Below are 24997 nucleotides of genomic sequence, written 5' to 3'. Positions count from 1 at the left end.
AATGAGTCATCTGCCTGTGACAGATTCTCAATAAAATTGTAACTGCATATGGTATTTTTTCTACCTTTTGAGATGTTTTCAATACCTTACCACTAGAGATCAGTGTGACCAAAGAATTTAAGAGGTTAGTTTGATAGCACTGTATCTTTTAACTAAGATTATAATGCACTGTAAAATATATAGCTGCATATACAGTGTTAGAAATTATTTAGCAGAGATACAAAGCCAGAGTCTGAAGAGCACAAAACTACTCAAGCATTTCTGATATCCAGAGGTTTTAAGATTATCTTCATAGCTTGTAATGAATCTAAACACTTGGGGCAGGTATGTGCTAGCAATTTAAATCTGATACACACAGAAATATATCAGAGAAAAAAAAGTGTGCCAATGGCTAGTTTACAGTATGCATTTCCACATCATTTTTAAACAGAAAAAGTGAAGGATACTTTAGACATGGTATGGTATTATGTATTCTTCACTATGTTTGCTCTAAAATTTGATATCTGTTGTGAGGGAAATGCATGACGTGACCCAGCATTTTCACGATGGCACAGTGGTGCAAGAAGGTCAGGTGGGAACTGTAACCACCCCCCTCATCTCCCCAGTTAAATCCTCACTACAGAGGGGCTAAGAATGAGATATGCCTCCAGCTCGGAACAGTCCCACAAGGCCATTTTCCACTTCAAGACAGGTGCATAATTTTAAAGTTGTAATATAAAAAGCGAAAACCGAATTCTGTAATTTGCATACAAATCTGTATTGACTTCATAAAGTTGTCCCTTGGTAGTGAGACAAACATCAAGGAGGACGACCAGAAATGTATAAACCCACAGGAAACCACTACCATCTTCTGCGTAAACTTCAGAGCAACTGAATACTCTTGACCAAGCTCCCTCCATAGGCTTTAAAAGGGTGGTCAGTGGTATTGTATATCAGCTCCTTCAGCCAATCCTATGCTTTCTCTTAGCTAGATGCATAAACCAGCCAAAATAACATCCAGCATGTAAGATTTGTCCCTATTTTGTTTTACACGGAAGCAAGGAGTTGCATGTAATGAGGGTCTTTGTCCCGCCACCAGTACTTACTGATACTTTAGTAGAAATTACTTCATGGGCCTCTGCTTTTTCTTCTTCTTGAAGCTAGCTCCCAGTATGAAAAACACTTCCTTGCCTGCACTTCAATTCACCAGTCCTCAGCTGCCTCTTGGTCAGCACAGCAGAGTCCAAAAGGCAACAGAGGCATAGCATGTGCTGAATACCTATCCTAAGCGCCTCTCTGAGTGTAATCTATGAAGCAGCATGCTAGGCAGAAATCTGGAGTAGCTGGGACGTCTGTGAGTATGATCTTCACTTAGGACTGGCAAAAGCAATTATGCCTGTGGAATCTGCTCACATATATCTTCAAGGCAGGATTTTGCCCTGTTACAAAGCTATCCTGCCAAGAAATACATTTCCTAAGGGCATCAGAGAACAGTTTTGCTATCTGTACCACCACAGCTTTCAATTCCTATTATATGTGCCCTCCTTTGCTTCAATGGTGGTTATGCTTGAATAAAGACCAAAGAGAATGTGAGAAATACATTTTATAATTTGATTACCAGTTAATGAATTTGGTTTTTTAATTATCAAATCTGTGTGATCTTTCTATCATTCATTATATGTACAAAAAAAGTGTGCATAGCTGTAATGGTGTCACCCTGTAAAATGATTCCTATCAGCTGACCAGATGAAACACGGTAGAAGATACCTATTTCTACAACAGAATTACAACTAAGATGAATGAACTTATTCCATTTCCTCCTGCATTAATCACTTTTATTGTTTAATAGATATTAACAGAAGACATCTTTAAATCATTACTGCTCTTTAAGATCTCTTGTGTCAATGCTGATTTAGACATCCACTCAAGAAAAAAAGAAAAATAGTTTGCAATGATATTCCATTAGTTTAAGATACTTTCACCACCAGTGAGAATGATAAATGTTTGGGATTAACAGAGTATAATTAGAACATAAAATGTATTTTTTTTTTTTTTTTACTATAGATAAAATACAGCATAGAAAATTAAGAATTCTCTCCTGCTTTGTTACTATGTGGTATGTTTATAAAGGAAACCTGAAAGAACATGGACCCTTGCCATCCTCAACATAGTTTCAGCATTTTAGCAATAAGACAGTAATTTTCTGCCTCAGCACTTTTGGTAGGATTCCAGAAAAATGTGTACAATAAGCCCTCTTATAAGCAGAAAGACAGTAATTGAAGTAATTGTATGTATTTTTTTATTTTATTTTATGATGGCAAGCCTTTCTCCTTTTGGAGGTGTACTGTAAATCCCAGAATTTCCTGAGTATATAATCCTGTGCTAACGTTACATTTTCATTTAATCTACAAGAAATCTGCCAGTTTGTAGGACCCTTCAGAATCACTTCAGCTGTTACTTGGACTGAGAAATATTAGAATATAATTGAATTTATTCCTAGGATCATCTCATCTAACGATTCACTTCTAAATGTGGACACAATCCAGAAGTCATTTTTGAGTGGGACTAATTTGTCTAAATATAGATACCTGTCTGTGGATTGCTTACCTTAGCAATCCACACTTAGTCCTAAGTCTGTGTCAATAAAGTAAATGGATTATAGAGTGCGACTCCTCATATTTCAAGAGTTGCCTTGATGGATCACAATTTGCAGTGCTTATTTTTCTCCATTGATTACAGAGAGAACCTAGTGTGATAACTACTATATAAACATGGGTGAATGCCAGTCCATTTTAATTCTTCTGCTATATTATATATCCATAATTCAGAGATTTCTAGATAAGAATTGTTTTGTAAAAATAGCAGTATTTATTGTTTTCACAGTAAATGTATAAAGATGTCACTTAAGATTGTACTGAATGTTAGCTAAAAATGTAGCAAGCATCTCTCTCCTTTTAAATTTACAATAGATGGACAAGAATGGAAGGGGGAAGAGTGAGTTGCCCAATGTTACACAGAATTCATCAGCAGACAGAGAATAAAACCTGGATATGTTTATAGTCCAGAACTCATACAGAATCATACCTCAGATAAACTTGAGCTAGAAATTAGTGTATAAATCCCCACCATACTTTAAGTTATCCTTTGTATGAGGAAGAAACCTCACTCTACCCACCTCTTTGTAAATATTAGGCTGTAGTTAGCTGCTTTGGTGATGTTGGCAAATGGGCCGTCTCCAGTGAATGATACAGTTGATGACATATTTGCATCCCTGGAAGGAAAAGATACACATGCATATTTTTAGATATTTATCCTGTTCCACCAGTGGAGGAATGTTTGGGAAATGATTATGCTGGTGGAATAAACTGCATCATTTTTTTTCCTGAAATAATGACTATTTATCAGGAGATTTTCGAGGCTTGAAACTCACATGGATTAAAATGCAACTCGCCTACTTTCACTCTTGCATCTTATTCTAAGATTTCTGATGCTACAATAATATTGAAATACAGAAATTAATTATTTTAGTAGCACTAAATTATCAATTTCTGCTTTTCTGTGCCACAGTGAAGGGTTTGCAGTACAAATTCTTAAATATACGGAGCTAAAACTTAGTATGCAAAATGGAACCGTAATAGATGAACCTTAGAATATCACAGGTTTGCTTTTGTTGGAGGGGGGTAATTATATTTGTACTATACTTCTGTGTCTAGAGAAGAAATGAAACTATATTTTATATCATAAAGAATCTAATGAAATAAATGCTACCTTTCTTAGAATTTAAGTTTCACCTTGTGTATCTGTTGAAATCAAAATAACTCTGGAATAAGTTAAGGGTGTCATGTTTGCTATTCAACAAGATAGTTCCTTTGAAGTAGGGTGTAATCCTTGACTAACTTTTTTTGTAAAAATGGCCTTTTGAACACCAAAAATTCTGTGTACTATTGGTGAGATAAATGGTTTTGATGTTTACAACCCATATCCAGATTTACTTTATAGCCCATTCTGCATCATATACTCTGTAATACTGCATATGACCAGCTTGGAACATACTCCCAAGTAACATATTTGCTTTCTCTTGAGGAAGCATGGAGAAAAAAGAAAGCTGTGGTCAGGCTACATAATTTTTTCTGAGGTGACAGCCTACTCCCATCTGACCCTTTAGCCATACAGATCTCAGGAGCAAGAAGAGAACCATTTGTGCAGGTTTAATACACAAGGAGCACCTCTATATCAAGGAAGTAGCATCTCTTCTCTTCAAGTGCAGTAAATCTCATTCTCCTGGGAAGTAAGAGGTGTAGAATCTGCTTGTCAATCTGCTGTGTATGGAGAGTAAGACAAGGCATAGGAGAATGGAGAGGTTAAATAGCCCTGCTGTGCCACTAGGAGAGCTGTATGACCCACCCTACTGAAAAAGTCATTACTGAAGCATTTCTTAATCTCGAAATGACAAAGCCCACTTAATTCTGTCTCTAGATATATAGATATATGTAGAGTGTTTGTACACTCTAGCCTAGTGTACAGACTTTTTCAATATAAAACACTAATATACTAATATGTACTTCAGAGATTACCCCAGAACCCTGACCTGACCTTTTAGACAGTCCGGGAGAGTAGTAAAGTGCCAACCCAGCTAGGTTGAGTCAAATTCTATGATGAGGAACTTCGTTGAGACTGGTCTAATCACTGAGCTATGATAAGTGCAAACGTGTGAAAAAGGCACTAAGTTATTTCTTGAGAAAGTTAGTAAGCAGGAGCTCTTACCAATGTGTCCTGGTTTCAGCTGGGACAGAGTTAATTGTCTTCCTAGTAGCTGGTATAGTGCTATGTTTTTGAGTTAGGTATGAGAAAAATGTTGGTAACACACTGGTGTTTTCAGTTCTTGCGAAGTAATGTTTAGTCTAAAGTCCAGGATTTTTCAGCTTCTGATGCCCAGGCAGCGAGAAAGCTGGAGGGGCACAAGAAGTTGGGAGGGGACACAGCCAGGGCAGCTGATCTAAAGTGGCCAACAGGGTAATCCATATCATGTGACATCACATCTAGTATATAAACTGGGAGGAGTGGGGGTGGGCGGATTGCCGCTCAGGGACTAACTGGGCATCGATCGGTGGGTGGTGAGCAATTGCACTGTGCATCACTTGTATATTCCAATCCTTTTATCATGACTGTTGTCATTTTATTAGTGTTATCATTATTATTATTAATTTCTTCTTTTTATATTCTATTAAACCATTCTTATCTCAACCCACAAGTTTTACTTCTTTTCCTAATTTTCTCCCCTATCCCACTGGGTGTAGGGGGAATTGAGTGAGCGGCTGTGTGGTTCTTAGTTGATGGCTGGGGTTAAACCACAACACAATGTAAAAAATGAACATGCTACCAGGAAAAGTTTAGTGTATGTGCATTTATGAATATTACTGGCTTACATTTTCCATGCACATTATACCAGGAAAACAGAATGCATATGTGTTTTATGAGATTACTGTGAGACACCCTGTAATAGGGCAAACACTATAAACCTTCCAAGTCACACCTTCCACCAACCTCATAATACTTGTGAAGATCTCTAATCTCACCTCAGTATCTTTCTCAGTCTTTTTCAGCAAAGACTGAGCAAACTATTTCCCACTCTTCTGTTTCCTTTTTTTTTTTAATAAATGCTGAAATTTCTGGATTACAGTTTGGAACTTCTCTGAGCTTCTCTGTAATCACAGGGGCTTTATTAAGCTTCCCCAGCTTTTTGAAATAAAATCTAAGCCCTTTTTTGAGAAAACTTGATAATTTCATTTGGTTTCTTAGCGCACTGAAGCACACACAACTGGAAATGTCTAAGCTTGATTTTTGACATCACTCATAAATCTGCTACTCTTTTAATTAACTTATTGGTAAATGATGAGGGTTAAGCATTTCTGTAAGTATAATAAATCATACACTTTTCCTCCAGATACTCAGTTTAGTAACAAGAATATAGTTTGTTCTGCAGGTCCAGAAACTCAGTGTCATAGTTCTTTAATTTCTGTTAATGAAAATGATCTTTCAGAAATCTTGCAGGCTGTGACAAAAATGGCCTTTAAAAGGCTAATCTAGATGTTAAATAGCCCTTATTCCATTCAACATGCTCACTAGGCAAAACTTACAGAAAACTTAGAGAATAGTCTTACAAGTTTTTTTTACACACAGATGTACAGAGATATCTGTGCAGTGAATTCCTCAGATATTATTGGTCCTCACGTACCTAAATACTCTATGGATCATGATGATTTCAGTGTCTAACTCTGTCTGACGTGCTCAGTAACAATGAGCAGTAGCAAATGTTGGGAAAGATTTACATGATGTGGTACTAGCTGAAAAAAATATTCAGAATAAGGATAGAAGTGCAATTGTCCAATAGCTACAATTCTTTTCCTTGTTTAAAAAAAGAAAACAACCAAAGCAGTTTTTATTTGAAGAAAATATGTTCACACATTTTGTAATTCATTGTTTAGTTCTCAGGCTGTGGGATGTCTGCAGTTTGTTTAATTTGTGTTTAAGACACAGGGCAGTGTTTCTGTTTCACCTGCTGATTTTCTGACAGAAAAACAATGAAGAATAGTAGCAAATTACAAATAGCGAACACTTTCTTTGGCATAAAAAAGCTTTGTTCACATGTGGATTCATATGAAGATCAGCTGTTTTCTAAATGCTTGCATACACACAATTTTTTATACGAAAATTTGCAAATGATAAATAAACATAACCTCTCTATACTTTCTGGACTTGAAATGAAGCTTCTTAAGCAATGAGTTTAATCTGAGCTTACTAGCAGTGTCTGATCCTAAGTGAAGCTGTGGACCTACAAATCCCCCCCAAAATTATTGAAAGTCCTCCTGCAGCTGCCACATCAAAGTGCACGTTATTACTTGGTGACAACTGACATGAAATTAAGTCTATTGCCAAGTTATTAGGACTGTCCTAATTCTGGTCCTCAATGCTGTAAATGCAGCCTGAACACATCAAGAAACAAGTTCTGTCTTATATCCAGCACATGACTCTCATTGGCTCTACAGCAGAGTAAGATCATGCTGTATATCATGTTTATTATCCTAATTTATCTATCAGAATAAAAATTTTGGGTGCATAAATTTTGGGGGATCATTTCCACCCCTTTCAGGCCATATGTTATATTCTTGGCACACTAGAGAACCTGGATCTGACAGTCAAAGACAGGATTTTCTGACACACCTCAAGCAACTAGGCATGTAGCTACTACTGACCATTCATAAGTGGGGAGGATGAAAACCTAATTGACCTGAAAATCCCAAACAAGACATTGTATTCCAATGAAATAATTTCTTTCTCAAGAATTTTGTGAGTTCATGAAGAAAACAGACTGCAGGGTTGAGAGCAAGGCCTAAACTCTCAGTCCTTATTGGACTTTTGAGCATGGCAAAATTGCCAGGTGTACCCTCATTCCTGGATACAATTCAGTAAAGATGCAGCTGGCTCTGGCTCCAGAGAAATAAGCATGTTTCACACCTAACCAGCAGAATGGTGAAAAGCTCAATGTATGATTTTGTTGGTTCAAGGAAAATTGATGTACCAATACTCAGATTTTAACAGTGTTGCCAAATGTACACAATTACAAGTACAAGCTGAGCAAAGGATCTCGTTCAAGTTTCTCAAGAGCACCAATTTGTGCACCTTACACTCCAGACTCATTAAGAATATTTGTAAATGGTTACCTAGCTTGTATTTTGTAGATGAACACATAGGCACGCCTCCAGATTTGCTTCCTGTTTGGCACATATCACAAATGCGACAGTCACATATTTGAAAAATGGAGGCAAAAGGATTCATGTATGTGATTTATTAGAATCTGTGTGGAAAATTGCACTTTCTAGCCCAGCTACATAAATAATCAGGATATGCTACAAGACTCCTATCATTTCAGTCCTTTCATAAATTAAACAGTAAATGAGACTAGCAAATGTATAAGCAATTAACAGCAAAAATAAATTGTCCTAGATGAACCTTAGCCTCTTTCTCTAATAAAGCATGATTCTAGGTAATTATTCAGTATAGGAGCATGAGCTATAGCCTGCTCAAGACCTGTTATTACAAACATCCATTTAGTAACAAATGTGCTGCCGCTTATTAACAAATATGCTGCTACAGGTGGGTTTGTGGAAGGCAGAAATAGTGTGATGATTACAGGAGTTATATATAAGTATATACATGAGAATTTTATCCTTTTCTGTAGGATCAGTAACAGCAGTAGCACCCAGGATACGAGAATGTGATGCAATTTAGGTTAACAAATACTTTTTCTTGAAAATGGGAATAAGTAATAAACTGAGAAATTGAATTAAAAAGAATTAAATAGGAAACTTAATAGGAGTTTTTTTAACAAGTATATTTGACTAGTTTATAGAGACAGACTGGAATGTATTGCCACAGAATGTTATGTAGACAAATGCATAAGTAATTTTTAAAAGGTAATAGAAAATACCATGGAAAACAAAGTTCACTGAAACCTTTCAAATATAAAAAAGTAAATTAAACCAGTAGACCACAAAGTGACTGGTGTCCAGAAGTTATAGAGGAAAAGGAGGTGGGGGACGGGGAGAAAGAATCAGAGGAAGAAGGCTACTGGCCACTGTAAAGGACAAAGTAATTGACTAGAAGAACCTTTAGTCATAGTTTGTGTGTTCTTATAGGCATGCATAAATGAGGTAATTACATACATAAATTACAATCAGGAATTGTGCATGCAGGTATCTGATACTTATGTAAATGCAGTAACTACCCAAAGGGAAAAAGTAAAAAACCAAACCAGCGCACATTCATCCAATGTTTACAAGTATTTTCAAATAACACTTGGATATTTCTCCAAGCCCTCCTAACTCTGTGATTTCTACAATTAATTTATCAGAAGGTCATTTGCAGTCATCCTACTTTGGTCAGAGACCAACATAATGAATTGCAAGCTTAGAATTTAATTTTATTATTACTTGGATGAATGACATTCCCTAAAAACCTCAGCACTGTAGGAAAGCTATTTATTATTCAGTGGATGGCAGTGAAGTTGCAAACAGTGTAAGGCCAGAATTTAGGCCACAAATTTTGCCATAGATTGAAAAATACAGCACTTCTGCTCTCAACCCTCCTCACCTTTTCCATGGAAATTCTGCTGAACAATGACTGAAGCCAAATCTACTTTTTTCAGTCATACACTTCCCTCCTTCCTCCACTCTCTAAGTATACCTCAAGAGGAATAGTTTCCTCTCCCAACAGCTCAGGTCTAATGACAGGTATGACATGTATTGGGAGCCCAATAGCAGAATACCCAAGTGATTATCCTGAATTTACTTGAAATGAACATTAGCATGATAGATAGCAGAGCAGCCAAGGCTGCTGTTTGTTCCGGTTTTACTCTTGAGCCATCCTCATAAAAGTGAAGACATAAATGACTACGTAAGTGATAAAAGACTGATACCTCCACATCAGTCTCCCAATGTTCTTCAATATGTACCCACATGCCTAATCTGCCATATTCAGGGTCATCAGTCCTGTAATGAATGCCATCAAAACAGGGTTTGCAACACTTACAAATTAGTTGGCACGAGAAGCACTTCACTTGCCACAGAAAAATACATTCGCCCTTTTTTTGGATGGTAACGACACCAGTAAAATGATGAAGAAAACACCAATATACAGAGTCAACAAACCTGCAAACAAGTTACAAGGACAATGAATATTTTTCACTCACCCTAACCCCAGCAGCTGGCAAACACTGTCTGAAATCTGTTTATTCCAATCATCTGCACAAGCCAGATGCCACGTCTTCCCAATCCTGGCCTGTACCAGCCCTTCAGTGCTTAGAGAACCATTAAACAATCTCACTGTAGACCAAAATGGACAGAAGCACTTTAGATAGGTGGTAACACCCCTCCCCCCCCCCGCAGCCCCAAGCAAATAGAAATGTAAAATAAGCAGATTTATTGTTGCCAGCAAAGAACAAAACCCAAAAGTTAAATATGTTACAGTGGTAATAAACACAGCATCTCCGGGATGTTGCATTCCCACAGGAAGGAAATGTTATTGTTATATCCTTCTATGTTTCTGCCACGGGAGAGTTTCACACCCTGTATTTTGCAAATGTCTCACAAATAGAGAATAAACAGCACATTTTCCATCAACTCTAACCAATATTTTTTCTTAGCCACCATTATGTAATTTCCAGATACTGTGTGAAGCTTTAGCTACATGATGTTCAGTAACACTGATTGGAAATAAGGTTAAAACCAAAGCTGACGGAAAAATTGGATTTTCCAGTTCAAATTGCCGTGAGAATTTTCACTGTTTTCATTGCAGCTTTAGTTAAAAAGCACACACAAATAATAAAAGCTCCCTGAAAACCAATCTATCAAAAGTTTTCCCAAAACAAAATATTCAGAACAAAAATTCAGAAACACGTTAAGTATTTGGAGAAAAATCTTATGCTATTGGCATAATGACTAAGGAAGTTGGACCATAAGGTTTAAGAAGGTCAGCAGAATCCCACATACGTCCCAGGAGCTACAGCTATGTGTCGGGAAGATGACAATTACTGCCAGCATGAAGTAGTGAAAAAACATACAATGCATTTGAAATTTACTGGTTGCCAAAATATATTTTTTTTAATTCTTAGTTGTCCAGAAAACCTTCTTCCACCAAAGTATTTCCACAAAAATGTAAAGTTTACGCACTACAGTAAAAAAAAATTTTTTAAAAAATTAGATTTTTAGGAATGTGTCTTTGACACCCAGAGTGCATGGATGAAAGAAGTGATACACAGCGATTAATTAATGGTAAACGTCAGTCATGAGAAATTTTCGACCAGTCTTGAAAAATCTCACATTTGTTTGCACTGCGAGATTTCTCCAAATTACTTTTGATACCTCTCCTCTCTTCTACTTGAACTATAATTCCTTTTCCTTTCTGCTCATCAGATCCATGTTCTTCTCCAAATACATTGTTGGTAAGGAATAAGAAAGTCATTGAGCACTCAACAACTGCTTAATTCAAATGTCATATATTTCAGAATTCTGCAAAGGCAGAGGTATTTTATGCTTTTTCTTTGCAGTCCCTGGGAAGTTTCAGAAGTTGGAGTATTTGAAAATGACAATTTGTCTAGTTCAAATTGCCACTTCTGATAAGAAATTGAAATTGGTTTCAGGAAAATGAGCAAGATTTTGGACACTGAAAAGACTCAATGTGAGGGTGTCTAACTGAATTTTTATTTTATTTTAAGGCTTAGATTGATTCAGCCAATGTTTGGATTAAATGGGTTTTTGGAAACAGTTCTCACAGTCCTTTGATGTGAAGTAATTTGTTATGAAGTAATAGACAATCTATGGCAAAATAACTCTTTGGAAAAATGTACATCATGTTAAGGTAGGTGATGGCTATCTTGTTCAGATCTTCTTTAGCAATGAAAAACCCATTCAAGTCCTCTTTGCCGAAGAAGCAGCTGGAGTGAATTTTATTCTATGCATTTTGAAGGAAGAATATGTTTGCAACAGAACAGCTAATTGCACTAACATGAAGAGTGAATCTGTGCCTTCAGACATATATATATGTATACATATATATGCCATATATACGAAAAAATATATATGTATGCATGTAAAAGATGTTGAAATCAATAAGAACTATCAGCACACATCCAAGGATATATCTGATCTCTAGCAGTCCCCTTTAAAACAAAGGTAGATGATGTTGTACTGAACTTAAAAGCCCACTTTTAACTCTTCCACCAGTGCTTCATAATAGATTGTCAGAACAGCATTTTATCAGAAACAGCAATTTAATATCTGTGCTAGGCCCAATGCGATTTTAACATCAGTTTTACATTTAAATTATTGTTTAGAGAATGCTATTTCCATATTTCGTGAAATGAAGCCATATACTGTACACCTACATTTTAAAAAGAACCATTTTACCAGAGGACTAAGCAATAGCAGTTGTTGGTCTCCTTGTAGGAACATGCACATCCACTACGAGCAACGGATGCTGCTTTTGCAGCTGTGCCATCCCTTCACCCTACAGCAATGCCTCCACAAGATGGAGTCCAGGCAGGCTGGAGAGTGTCACGTGCTGCAGTTTGGCATCACACCCACAAGACTATCTGGGAATTTCCGTCAAGAAGACTCATTCTCTACCTTACTCTGCAGAATTTATACTGACTGCTGTGAAACTCAAATTAATTACACACAAAGTGATAGAATTTGGATATACAAAATGAATACAGAAGAAAAGCATGTAATGAATTTTCGTTTAATTTTGAGGCCATTATAAGGAGCCATAGTTTTAAGCACAGAGGAACTTCCTACCTTCTCCAGAGATCTTCACCAGCTTCCATACACCATCTCAGAAAAGTGACTTTGTTTTTTTGGCCCTGACAAACTCAACAAGATACTGCTGTGTAAATTGGCCTGGCCTGCATACAGCTGCAGTAGTTTATGCTAGCTGAGTTTTTGTGGGTGTTTTCCTAGGTGATTCCTACCAAATATGCATGCATTCCTTCTCTTTGTATGAAGGAAACCTTACTGCACTTTGCTTCATCAGAGCCATCTTCACACTGAGGTACGTTGTCACAAAGATTATGCAATGGTATACAATCCCCGCTACCACACTGATGTTCATCAATTGCACAAGCTCCTGAAGGAAAACATGAAAGCAAAATTAATCTGTAATTACGAGGAATATTGATGTTCACTAGAGATCATATAGTTCACCTGAAATAATAACTGAGTGGACTGTATGCAGAACCTCTCCTCTCCTCTCCTCTCCTCTCCCTGTTCCTTTCTCCTTTCTCCTTTCCGTTCTCCTTTCTCCTTTCCTTTCTCCTTTCTCCTGTCCTTTCCCCTTTCTCCTCTCCTTTCCTTTCTCCTTTCCATCCCATTTTCAAAATACAGATTATTTTCAGAATAGGAGCTAATTAAAAATAAAATCTATGGAATTATACCTTGCAGTTTCTGCTATAGTTAGCATTGCTCAGTTACTGGTGTTCTTTGCTGTCAAAAGTGACTAATGATTTCAAGTTTCAGATGTTCAGCACTTTCACAAAAGTTTAGAGACCTTAATGTCAAGTCAAACATACAAGTAAAAAGGCACTGAAAGCCAAGAGTCTCCTTTTGAAACCTGTCTGGGAGGAAAGGTAGCAGAGACAAAAGTAACAGAAATGAATGAGGAAAGCATTTACAAAAGTAGGATTAAGCTACTCCAGTATCAGTTATGTAACAAAAGCAGATCAGATAGAGAGTAAATATAAAGTGATAATTCTTTCTATGGCCAAAGTGTATTTTTAATAGCACCATTTAATATATTTACAGGAAATATACAGTCATAAACTTAAATTCTATTGAAAAATTGTTTTTTTCTTTATTTTACCTTCCTGGACTTACTGACTGAAACATTTAATTATCTAGAAGTCCTATTTAAGTTAAGATAATTGTTTTTGCTTCTGAATTTTTAATATTCGTATGAAATGATTCAATCATCAGTCAGTATGGCCTGTTGTACAGTATGAAAGCTAAAGAATATGGTTTATAAAGGCCTGAACCAGATTTTCACACATTCAGTGGCCATAACTGATGCCAGATTTTCCATAGAACTTAGGTCTCACTTAGGTTTTTTATTATATTGCATACTGCCCCAAAGTATTTATTTTCAAATTATGCTTCCTTTTCAAAAACTCAGTATTTCATGGAAAAATAAAATACAAAGAAAAAACTGCTTTTCTTGTAAAATTAATTTATTTACTGACAATGCTTTTATCTTTGGGCCTGCATGCTGATGATATTAGCTCTGTCCTTTGCCTGCAAAGATAATGAATAAGCATAATTCTTTTGCAAAAGGAACCTTTTTAATATATTTAACCACAACTGGCAATGGCCACTTTGAGAACTCTGCCTTGCTAAGCTTAATTTTTATTTTACAACAAAATACAGGCAAAGTTGGCTCAGCAAAGATGCTGAACCAGCTGAAAAAAAGGCATAGTGTTGGACTGAACAAATGTGATAGAGAAGGCAGAACAAGAAACAGAAAAATGGTGATGTGTCCATATAAACCTACCTCTCAGTCTTGGATGACAGGACTAAAAGGAGTTGATTTTACGAAGGTAATCAATGGCTAAGATTCTTTTAAAGATTAAGAAAATAAATGTTTTTATTACTGTTAATCTATAAAAAAGCTGCAGCTAGCTAAACATGCTGGGAGACACTTGCCTTTTATGATATTTGAAGTAAGAAAAGGAGCATAGATTCTTGTTGAATTTCTGTTTATGTAAATGAATGGTACTTCACACATCTCTGAATATATACTGCTTTTTCTTTCTCTTTTTTTCTGCTGTCAGACTTTCACAGAAGTAATACAAAGCCTCTAATTAATTCTATCAAGTATTTGTCCTGGTAAACATATTGCTGTTCCATGTACTTTAGCATTTGGCTCCATATTGCATATTTTTGGAGAGCTGATTGCTGAATTACGTATGAGTGACAAGTCTAATTACAGTCCCCAACAAACCCAGGAGTCTTTTAGAAGGGGACTGGCTGGGACCAGAAACACCACTGTCCAGATATTTAAAAGACTAACTCTTCCCAGATCCTTCACTCAGTAAGGACCAAATTTTTAAAGATGCAAGAAGGACCGTATTGCAAACATTAATCAGAGTTACTGTATACACTTTTCTCTTCTAGTGGATGTGATTGATAATAAATATTTTACAAACGCATTTAAACACTCATTAATGACACCCTCAAATGAGTCACAAAGTGATGTTCTTTTCTGGGGCTTGTATAGGGAATAGTTTGTATTTGCCCTCTTAACATTTGAATAGTTTTTGGTCAAAATACTGAGTCAGTTTTTCACATAATATCACGCAGAGTTGCGGATGATACAGACATTGGTCCAATTACACTAAAACAACAAAAATTTCACTTTTCATGCTAGAAAACATAAAATACAGATGGGTAACTGCTAGGCTTTTTCTCTTCAAGTTTTTCATATTTCTGTTGATCAAGGGCTGAGATTCATCTTCCACTCTCCACTTTTTCTCAAATGTATTTGACCAGTTGTATAACCTCTTAAATACAAGGGTTCATAAGCTTACCTAGATGGTATCCAGTAGTAAAGTTTGCAAGAAATCCTTTCTTTGTTGCAGACTTGTCTGTAAGGAGGATTACTGTCATCTGGTTTGTTGTAGAGAAGACATCTGGCAATGGCCCTTGTCCTGTATAGACAGCTATTCTCCAGGAGAACATGAACAAATTTAAGCTATTTTGTTCTTATGTGTTTCAAAATGCTTTGGGTTCAAAAGCAAATACTGCTACCAGATGAATACAGTTATTCCCCCAAATCTAACTGCTGTCAGACTGCAATGATCAAGGCGCAATCCCAAATTTGACAGATCAGTATAGAAAAATAAGGTTTGACTAAGAGATTATGCTTCTGTTTGTCTACGTACATGAGCAGTCTTATTGATTGGAAGTTAATTTCGTTTGGATTGCATAGAAATTTGAGCGTGTGCAAACATTTAGGAAATGTGATGTCACATACAGTATGCTTTCTCAAGCATGCTTTCCTCCTAATTTCTGAGACCCCAAAATGTGAAGAAATGTAGAATGAAATTAGAGTGAATTAATTTCCTTTATATTATATCCATCAGTTTGCTCCAGCTGTCTGATTACATTCATTTTTGTATCCAATGCTGTTACTTGCCCAAAAGTAAGGAATTTGGTCCTCTGCCATCTCTGACTTCAACTACATCATGAATATTTTCCAGATCAAAAACCTGAAAATGAAGTTGAATGTTTTTTCCCTTTTCAGCATTTAAGTACCACACGCCTAGAAAATAATAACACACACACAGAAAAAATCACATTTTTAGTTGTTACATTTACTGTCTTTTTCATGTTGAAAGTTTCTGGGGAAAAAAAAGAATTTCTTCTAAACTATTAAGAATCACCCAAGAGACTTAGAAGTCTATATCTTATCTTTAAAAGCACTTTATGCTGTCAAGATTCCAAATTCAATTGACTCTCATTCTCTAAAAAACTTTTGAAAACTGGATTTAGGCTCCAAAGAAATACACATGTGCATTTTTTACCATTCATGACAACAGTGAGTTTCCCTGAATTAGCAAAGCTAATTCTTGTGTAACTGAAAATGTGACAAAGAGTCTTGTCACTTAAGTCTTATTTGACAGTAAGATAATTTCTATTATCAGTCACAGAGGCCTGTCTTTCAAGTTAGAAATCTTTTTAGAGAAGTATTTGCTTCTGTTTACCCTATGCTTTATGAAATTTAATCTATGTAATTGTGGATACTATGGAAAACTTATAAAGAAAGTAAAAAAAAACCCAACCATTTTTTAATCTGTTCATAGAATGAAAAGTATTTTCTCCCTAGTATGAATCTCATTTGGGAGCTTGTGAAGTTAATACCTGGAAATGAGAGCCATATCTCAAGTGGGACAGAAGCACAAAATTACAACTCTTGTGATTAGCATCCCAACACAATTCTCCAGTTAAAGGTGAAGTAATAAATAATTAAAAATTCATTAAGAAGCAATGACAGAGTTCTCTTCCTTGCTTCATCCATCAACAGCACATAGTGGACCATGTTGAAACATTTTCACTTTTACCAGCTGTAGCTTAATCTAAATCAAGTAACATCAGTAGAATAATGATGTCTTTTCACTAATGTGTAAGAAACATTCGATAAAGAGAGGATCCCCTGCAAAATGCATACACACATTCTTTTCCCCTAGAAAAGGTTAACCATTTAACAGAAGAGATGATGATATTAACCTGGTAAATACATTGAGGTGTAATGGTAAAATGGGGACTTTCAGCACCTTATCTGTTGTTGCATTGACATAAAGATATTTGACATAATAGGCATGATGGCATTGGCTGGTCTGAACCCATTCCAAGGTATTATGCTTATCTTTGTCACTTTTTAATCAACTGGCACATGATTCCTTTGCTTCTGCTAAGTGCCATATAAACTTCAGTTAAAAGATCCCACTGTATATGGCTTAGATCTTTTTTGCTTGAAAGCATCTGACTTGGGAAAGCAGATTTAGTATCGTTAATTTTATATGGCTGAATTTTTCCTGAAGACTTGGAAAAGAATGACTTACAAAAGGCTTGATTAGGGTAATTGTTTGGAAAGTTTTCAGAGCTGAATGTACTGGATGGCTCCCAGAGTTCAACTGGCCCTCCACAGTCAGCTGAAAAAGAAAATATTTCAAAAACATAATTAACCTATTGTCTTACTTTTACAATCCACTGTAACAAAGATAATTTGGAAAAAGTAATTTTATGAAGAGGATATTCAAGTTAAATTCATCACTGTAAAGGTTCAGTTACAGTGCCATTCGTATAGAGCTTGAACAATGAGTTGTGAGAAACCAACACTCCAGTGATGACACAGAGCATTGAGGAAACAAGGTGTGTAAGAAATTCACTTTTCTTATTAGTTACAGTGTCTAAGTCAGACCTGGTGGCACATACAATTGATGCCCTAGTGTTATCTACAACTATAGTTCATATATTGCCGTTTGTGAAGTGTTAGTGCTCAGGTGCACAACGTATTCATGATGCTCCTATGAGAAGTCTTCCCCATGTAGTGAGGGGAAGGACAAGTCTGTGCTTCATTTGGTGATTATTGGTCTGCACAGAAAATATGAAGAAAAGAATGTGATACGGTCAACTGTATAATTTACATTAATATAAAAGCTAGAAAATGTCAAAGAAAGAGAGGAAAGCCCCCCCCCCCCCGCCCTGTGTAACCTATTTATACACTTAGCTTGTATGTCTCGCTTATTATCTGGTTGATCTTCTTGCAACATTAGCAGAGATACTCAAGTATAAAGCCCATTTTGTCATCTAGCAAATAAAATTTATAATAAAAAATCCCTTATACTGTTATTTTGGTTTCATCAGGACCCTAAAAACTTTTACAGTTAAACCCTGTGAATGGTAAAAGTAGCCATTTGCTTTTTCCTTGAAACAACTGCTCCAGTAAGAAAGATCTTTATCATAATCACGTATATGCACTTATATCTAAAAATGAATAAAATTTATTTAAAAGCAAATATTGTAGATATGTATATATACACATACATGCACTCACACAGACATAGCTAACTGTACTTTATATATTCAATATTCTCTTTCAATATATAGTTTAGTAGTGGTTTATATCCAATATGTCTGCTTCATATTCCAAAACATTACTTCATATTAAGAAATATTATTTGTTTTCATTTCAGCTGTACCATCAGAATGAACTTTGGTGTTTTCCCACTACTGTTGTTTGCAATTATCCAAAAATAAACAGTACTCCTCCACCTACTTCAGGAAATAGAAGTTAAGGCAGAAGAAATCTACCTTTTTTATTTTGTTTTGTTTTTGTTTTATTCTTCAAATTAAAATGGATTTTTTTTTAACTTTCAGACTTTGGCTAAACTTTAACACTCTCCCCCCCACCTCCCGGCTCAAATTTTGCGTTTCATTATGTCTGCCACTATTGCATACTCTGAGGCACTTGGCTGGAGACTGCAAAATCTACAAGTCCTACTGAGTTTGCCCATTGAATCCCACTGGTAGGAAGCTCCACTAAATCCAAGAAAGATTTGAACTTTCTCACTACAGCCATCTTATAGAACTTTCTATTTCACCAAGTCACTCCTGGCAATAAAAGCCAAACTGATCTGATCTGGTGTTGACTGTGTAAGGCACATTAGTAATGATCTTTCTCTTGCATGGAGAAATGAGTAATTGATTTTACTCATGTCTGGAAAAAATGTTTTAAAAATTTCCAATGATCTTTAAACACAAATTTATATGGAGTTATTGGTATAGCTCTCACTTGTTAGAGAACCAAATAACAACCAGCACCAATAATCTTGGTCCTTTCATTGAGCATAATAGATGATTTTCTCAACACTATAGAAAATTATATATGACCTATTCATAAAAAAATTCCTCTGTGCTTTGGCCAAAACTTTAATTTATATTGACATGCATATCTTAAGTGTGGAATCTACACTATAATTTCCACACTGTTGTTTGTGTTAAAAGACAGGTTATAAATTAATATGAAGATGAAAGCAATCTTTGTTTTAGATGAAAGTGTAAGATGACAGTGTTGTGCAAAAGACAAAAGCAAATCCAGCTTCCCTATCCCACCACCATTTTTTTTTTACTTTCCAGTGAGCTTTTCTGGCACCGTGAATGATCCCAGTGCCTCTTACTGAAGCTCTAAGTTGAGCAAAAGAAATTGGCTCCACTCAGATTCTTTCATCTCTCGTTTATAGACATGACATTTGTAGTGAAACCATTAGTGTTAGTAAGCTTGCACCACATCCATCAAAGTAATTTCATACTTCTCTGAAGATGATTGATAACATTCACTTTTTTTCAGCAGGTTACAGATAGCATATACACAGCATGCCTCAACAAAGATATGCAAAAAAGTTAGTTTTTCCACAGCGACAGCTTAGGCTGTTCTTTTGTATCATATTGAAGGACAGTATGGATCCTCTCTAATCTGTTTCATAAGGAGTCATATGTCATATGGCCACTTCCTTTTTTTGAATATTAAAACTTCACCACCATATTTTGGGTAGAGATCTATAGAGTAAATGACATTTCTTTGGTGTTTTGACAGCACCACTCAGCTACTATGTACCACAGGGTTGTTCTACCACTGTCATTAGACTGATGCTAACTTGTGAGGTGTGTTGACCCACAGCACCTGAAAGAAAGCTGGAGATGGCAGACATCGGCACCTCTCCACGGTATTACTTTAATGAAAACTGCAGTCAAATTCCAAAACTCACTTTGGTAAATCATGACTGAAATTACTAGTGTTATTAAAATTTAATTTTGCTGAGAGAGACATCTTGTTGAACTTTACTTCCTTGTGTCTCAGGATGGAGCTCTCAAACTGAATTTTGCTCTTATTTTCAGGTTTTGTTTTCTTACCTGTCCTGATGCAGTAGATTTAGTGGTGATAGTTTTGATAGAATGACAATATTAGTGCACAGTGCTTGCACACATGCAAACAGGTTTGATTATTTTATTTTTAGACTATTTTTATTTACTATATGCTGTCAAGAGAGCAACTAGCTCTGCTTTGTAAGTGACAGTAAATCTGATAGGAGGCAGTGCTGGAACATACTCGCTGTTTGTTTTAATGATTTGAAGCCATCTGTGAATAGGTCTTTTGTAGAAATCTCTTTCTTTCCAAAAGGTTCACGCCTCTTTCACAATAAATTACAAAGCCCTATTAGATTTTTTAATGATTTTTTCCACAAGATCTATTCATATCTGTACCAGTTTTTGCTTTGAATGTGTGTGGACCTGGTTAACATCATATGCAATCTTTCTTCATTATTTTATATACATTTTCCAGATTTATAATGATGGCTACAGGTATTTTTTCATATTTTTCTCAGTGAGACTCTTCTAACTAGCTCTGTGAAACTGGAATGTTTTGAGGAAACTTAAATCTCTGTGCTTTCCCCTAAACGGCTCTATAATATGTTGGGTCTGGATCAAGCTGTACAACTTGTCTGGAGAAGTGCATATGCACTATAGGTAGTGATGTTTCGTGCTTCATTAACTTCTACTTGACTTGCAGAAGACGGCAAAAACGTACAAACAAAATGAACCCTTCTCCAGTTTTCCACTGAACTTGTGATTGAGAAGAGGTGCCAAGAAGATAGTGAGATGAAATGAGATGAGGCACCATCAAGCAGGAAAAAAGCCCCATTCATTATTACTAGAGCAAGTACTTATTCATCACTCCTGCCTTATCACAAGCAGTAGAGTTAGCAAAGGCAAAATTGAAGAAATCAGGTTTAGGTCTTGATACATTCTATAATTTATGCAAATATTGAAACCTCTCGTTAGATCAGGGAGTGAAAAGGGTCCTTTGATTGTTTTTGTTTGGTCCACTCATTTCCTCTAAAACCAGAAGAACTGCTAACTGTTCTTCTGTCCTTTCTGTTTCCCTATTTATTTTTCAAATCAAATATTGCGTTCTTTTTCCTTTTTAATGTAATCAGATATAGTAGGAATAACAATACAGCCAAATGCATATTGGAAAGAACTTATTCATTGTAAGCCTTGTTTCAGATAATACCTCCATTTTGGATATTAGACACTCACATAGATCCTGCTCCATTCTTAAACCTTTCTGACACTATTATAGATTCATCCCCCTAAATATCTGAGTTGACAGTGAGCATGTGTTCTCAGAGCCTGGTGAATTTTTACCACTGAGACTTCTAGTGATATTATTATGTGATTTTGCTTATTCTCTTATTCCCTTGCTACATTGCTTATAATTTCAAATATAGAGGTTATAATCTTCCTTCTTTTTCTTCTTCCTTCCCCTTCACTGGCTTCCTGGAAACTTTACTAATTAAAACTTTTAGAGACAAATTCTGAATTCTTTAATTATTCTCTGCTATTCAAATTTTGGAAGATACTGTACTGATAGCTTAAGCTGTGAATTTACCAGTTCTGTTGCTATCAATGGGTCATGGGCAGGGAAACTGATCCCTAGTACGTCATCCTGAAGATAATTTTATGATGCTGAGGAGAGATTTTTAGAGAACCGAAGGCTGAAAATTCTGAATCACTCATACACAAATACAGTAATAGGAAATGACAATCAACTGTAATTTAGTGTTTACTTACTAGGAACTGAAGGGACAGTAGTGGCAGTTGGAATCACAGTTGGCTCTACATAAATATTTCCATTACACTTTCCCTTTGTCAGGCCAATATCATCCAAGGCAATATCACTGGGACCATGCTTTTTAAAGGCATCAAAAATAACCTGAAGTTCATGAAAAAAAGTTAGGATTTTATAATTTAATGAAACATTTTTCAACTTTCTATGCTGAACTATTCTGTTTTCTTTCTTGAGTGCTCTTATTTCCACTGTAATCTACACTGGTGCTACACTTAGAGGAGGGCATCAGGGATGAGACAGGATTCCTCACAAAGCAAAATGGCACTATGCAAACTGAGTGAATCATTCTAAGGATGCAGGAACTTCTTCGTATAAGTGATGAACATTATTCGAAATTATTCAATAAATTCACTTTTTACATATAAAAGCACATAATTTTTGAAACACCAATTCTGTATCACTCATCTCATCAATCCAAACTTTTCCTGATCTAATGGCATATCCCCATGAAAAATTGAAATTAATCTCATTTGTTTGTTATTGTGCTTTAATATCCACATATTTAAAGTAATCCTGCTACCAAGGAATTTGTGCTGGTGAAATACTGCTAGGTATAGCACTCTTCTTGAGATCATAAAACACATATCTGCTGGAAATCTGATGCAGATAGGTCACAGATGCATTTACTTCCTCAGACGGTAAACACATTTTTCTGGCAGTCCTTTTGCATCAATGAAAACCACTGTAGCAGGACAAGCCATCCCAAATACCTATAAAAAGAAGTTGTTTTCAATAGAGAGTTGCTGAAAGAATTGCCTAGCATAAGTTTCCTCCTTTTGTTTACAGGTAAGTCACGTTGGTTGTGAACCGTGTGATGCCAAATACATTTTTCCCTCTGAAACACACTTTCAGTGAATTCTGTAATTAGTGAAAATACTGCTTCAGAATCTGAAGCTATTTAATTTAAATATTTTCATGACTAAGTGCTTCATATCACACTCACTGTCAAGATTTTAAACTCCATATCAGATTTTGATAGGCTTTGAACGACCTTCTTTCGTGGAAAGCTCTCTTTTGTGATAAAGTTGATTGTCCCATAACAATGTTAAGGTTTTCTGTTTACTACAATAATAATACTTTATATTCCAGAGTAGGGAAGCAGGAGGAATGACAATTCAAATGGTGAGTCCAGTCTTCTGCATGCTAACATTTATTTGATGGCATGCATTAGTAAATAGTACTCGATATTATCTTTGGAGCTGTGGATCATTGCTTTCATTTGGCAGAAAACTATGATATCAGTTTAACTAAAATAAATTTTAAAAAGAACTAGCTCTTTTAGAAACCTTAAAATCAGATGTTTCGTTTAAAGTTACTTGTCCATAATTCCAGTTGTTTCCATAGTTTCCTTCTTTCTGGAAAACGATCTTTTCCAAACCACGCTCATTCCTTATGCTAACTCTTAAACGGTAAACATTAGTACTGTACATGAAATACCTAGAGGGGGAAGAGTAATTTTGGTATTATTAGAACAAAGTGAAATTTCATGAAAAAATATAAAGCTTTTTATTTTATAAACAGTTTTATGGAATTAGGACTAATGCACAGTGAGCATGAAAATAAAATGAATTGTATGTTTAGATTACACCTGGAAGTTTTCCTTGGTATTTTGCTATATTTTCTGCAAAGGCCTAGTTAAGCTTCATGACAAAAAACATTTCAGAGATTCTTAATATCATTTCTGTATAGAAATGAATATTGGATGCAGGGTGAAAAAGAAAATACATTAAAGCTAACTGCAAGAATCAAAACTATAAGGGAGTCAAAATTTCAGGCCTAGAGTTGAGACTGATCATGGAAAACAGAACAGAAGCAGGCTTGTATTGCTGGCACACTGACTTTGATTAATATTATATATGAAACAAAGCTATTTGGTTTTATTCTTAAACAAAGTATATGTTTAGAAATTATGTAAGAATACCAAAAGCTTAGACAAGTTGAATCTGAAGAGACCAGAGGCAAACTCAGAATCCGGACTCTCTCTTCTCTGAATCCAAGTCCTGTGGGTGTTGAAATATAAAATCCTGCAAGATAATGAGCACACTTTAGTCAGTACAGAATTACTGATTTTTTTTTTTTTAAATGAGAGCTTTTACATTAAGAATAGTATCAATAATATAAAGCACAGATAGTGTTGCATGACTTGGAAGATTTCTGACACAACAAAGGTGAATTATTACTCCAAGTTATATTCATCAGTCAATGACATATTAAAATCAGCTTTTAAGCTTGTCAGACACTCCTCAGAACTAGACATGAAATGGGAAACTAGTCCTTTTGAAGTCAGTGGGAGATTTGCCTTTTATTTAGTGAAGGCAGTGATTCACCTGAGGGATTTCTACTTAGTTTATAAAAATGTCTTCCTGTTTGACATTGTTTGTGATTTTGCAGAACAATTTCCTGACATTCTTATAATTTTTATCCACATAATAATGGGAAATATGGGTTGTATGTTGAGGGGGGTGAGAGAATGACTACATGAATATGTTACAGTAAGGTGAAGCATTATAAACAAGAAAAATACATTATTTGGGGAAATTAGGTTTTTAGCTCTTTCTGAGTTAATTCCTTGTAGCTGGGAATTTTGACTTCTTGCTGCCATATAGAAATATAATGTGAGGCCAGGCTACAGAAGCATTGTGATTTGTCACAAGAAAAGCAAAATCAGGCAGAGTTAAAAGTCCTACAATAAAATTCTTGCTTTATTGAAATCATGGCAGTAATCCTAGATTTTATTCTATCTATCTAATACATATATATGCAAATATTATATTCATAGAATCTACAAATAAATATAATTACATAATTTAAATTATATATACTATATTCTGTGATTTATACTTCTAGATAAGCTAGCTTTTTCATGTAGGAGGTTAAAGTACCTGAAAATTAGTCTGAAATCTGAATCAGGCCTTTCATTTCCAGTGTTGACTTAGGAAGCATGCATTAAAATGTACATGGTGTCTAACTTTAAGAAAATAAGCATAGCATTCTTTTTCAGAAAAGGACTTTGTATAGTCAAAGTGACAGTTCTCTGTCTGTTTCATCAGTTCTCTGAGCATTCAGAATGAATTGTTGAGTACGTATTAAGTCTTTTTCTTTTCAAGAGCAGCAAAACAAATATACACTGTCTCACTGAATGTATGTAATAGCCAGATATTAATGGTGCAGCTCACATTTTTGCTTCACATGCAGGTTGTAGAAATTTTGAATATTCAAT

The 24997-nt window shown here is 35.5% G+C and overlaps 1 protein-coding gene across 1 annotated transcript in view; it reads right to left on the bottom strand.

Annotated features, from left to right (window-relative positions):
• Positions 1–24997, bottom strand: part of TMPRSS15 (transmembrane serine protease 15) — a 57392-nt gene that overhangs the window by 6373 nt on the left and 26022 nt on the right. Inside the window, exons 13-21 of the mRNA XM_069785320.1 lie at positions 23699–23801; positions 23064–23214; positions 21720–21861; positions 17147–17236; positions 15721–15846; positions 15113–15244; positions 12550–12660; positions 9728–9860; positions 3155–3250 (exon numbers count right to left, since the gene is read on the bottom strand). Coding sequence (XP_069641421.1) covers positions 3155–3250; positions 9728–9860; positions 12550–12660; positions 15113–15244; positions 15721–15846; positions 17147–17236; positions 21720–21861; positions 23064–23214; positions 23699–23801 — 1084 coding nt within the window. The remainder of the gene's footprint in view (positions 1–3154; positions 3251–9727; positions 9861–12549; positions 12661–15112; positions 15245–15720; positions 15847–17146; positions 17237–21719; positions 21862–23063; positions 23215–23698; positions 23802–24997) is intronic.

The sequence above is a fragment of the Haliaeetus albicilla genome, chromosome 6 (genome assembly GCF_947461875.1).
Source record: "Haliaeetus albicilla chromosome 6, bHalAlb1.1, whole genome shotgun sequence".
Lineage (NCBI taxonomy): Eukaryota > Metazoa > Chordata > Aves > Accipitriformes > Accipitridae > Haliaeetus > Haliaeetus albicilla.
Note: the sequence above shows the minus strand (reverse complement) of the source record. Positions and strands in the feature narration are given on the sequence as shown.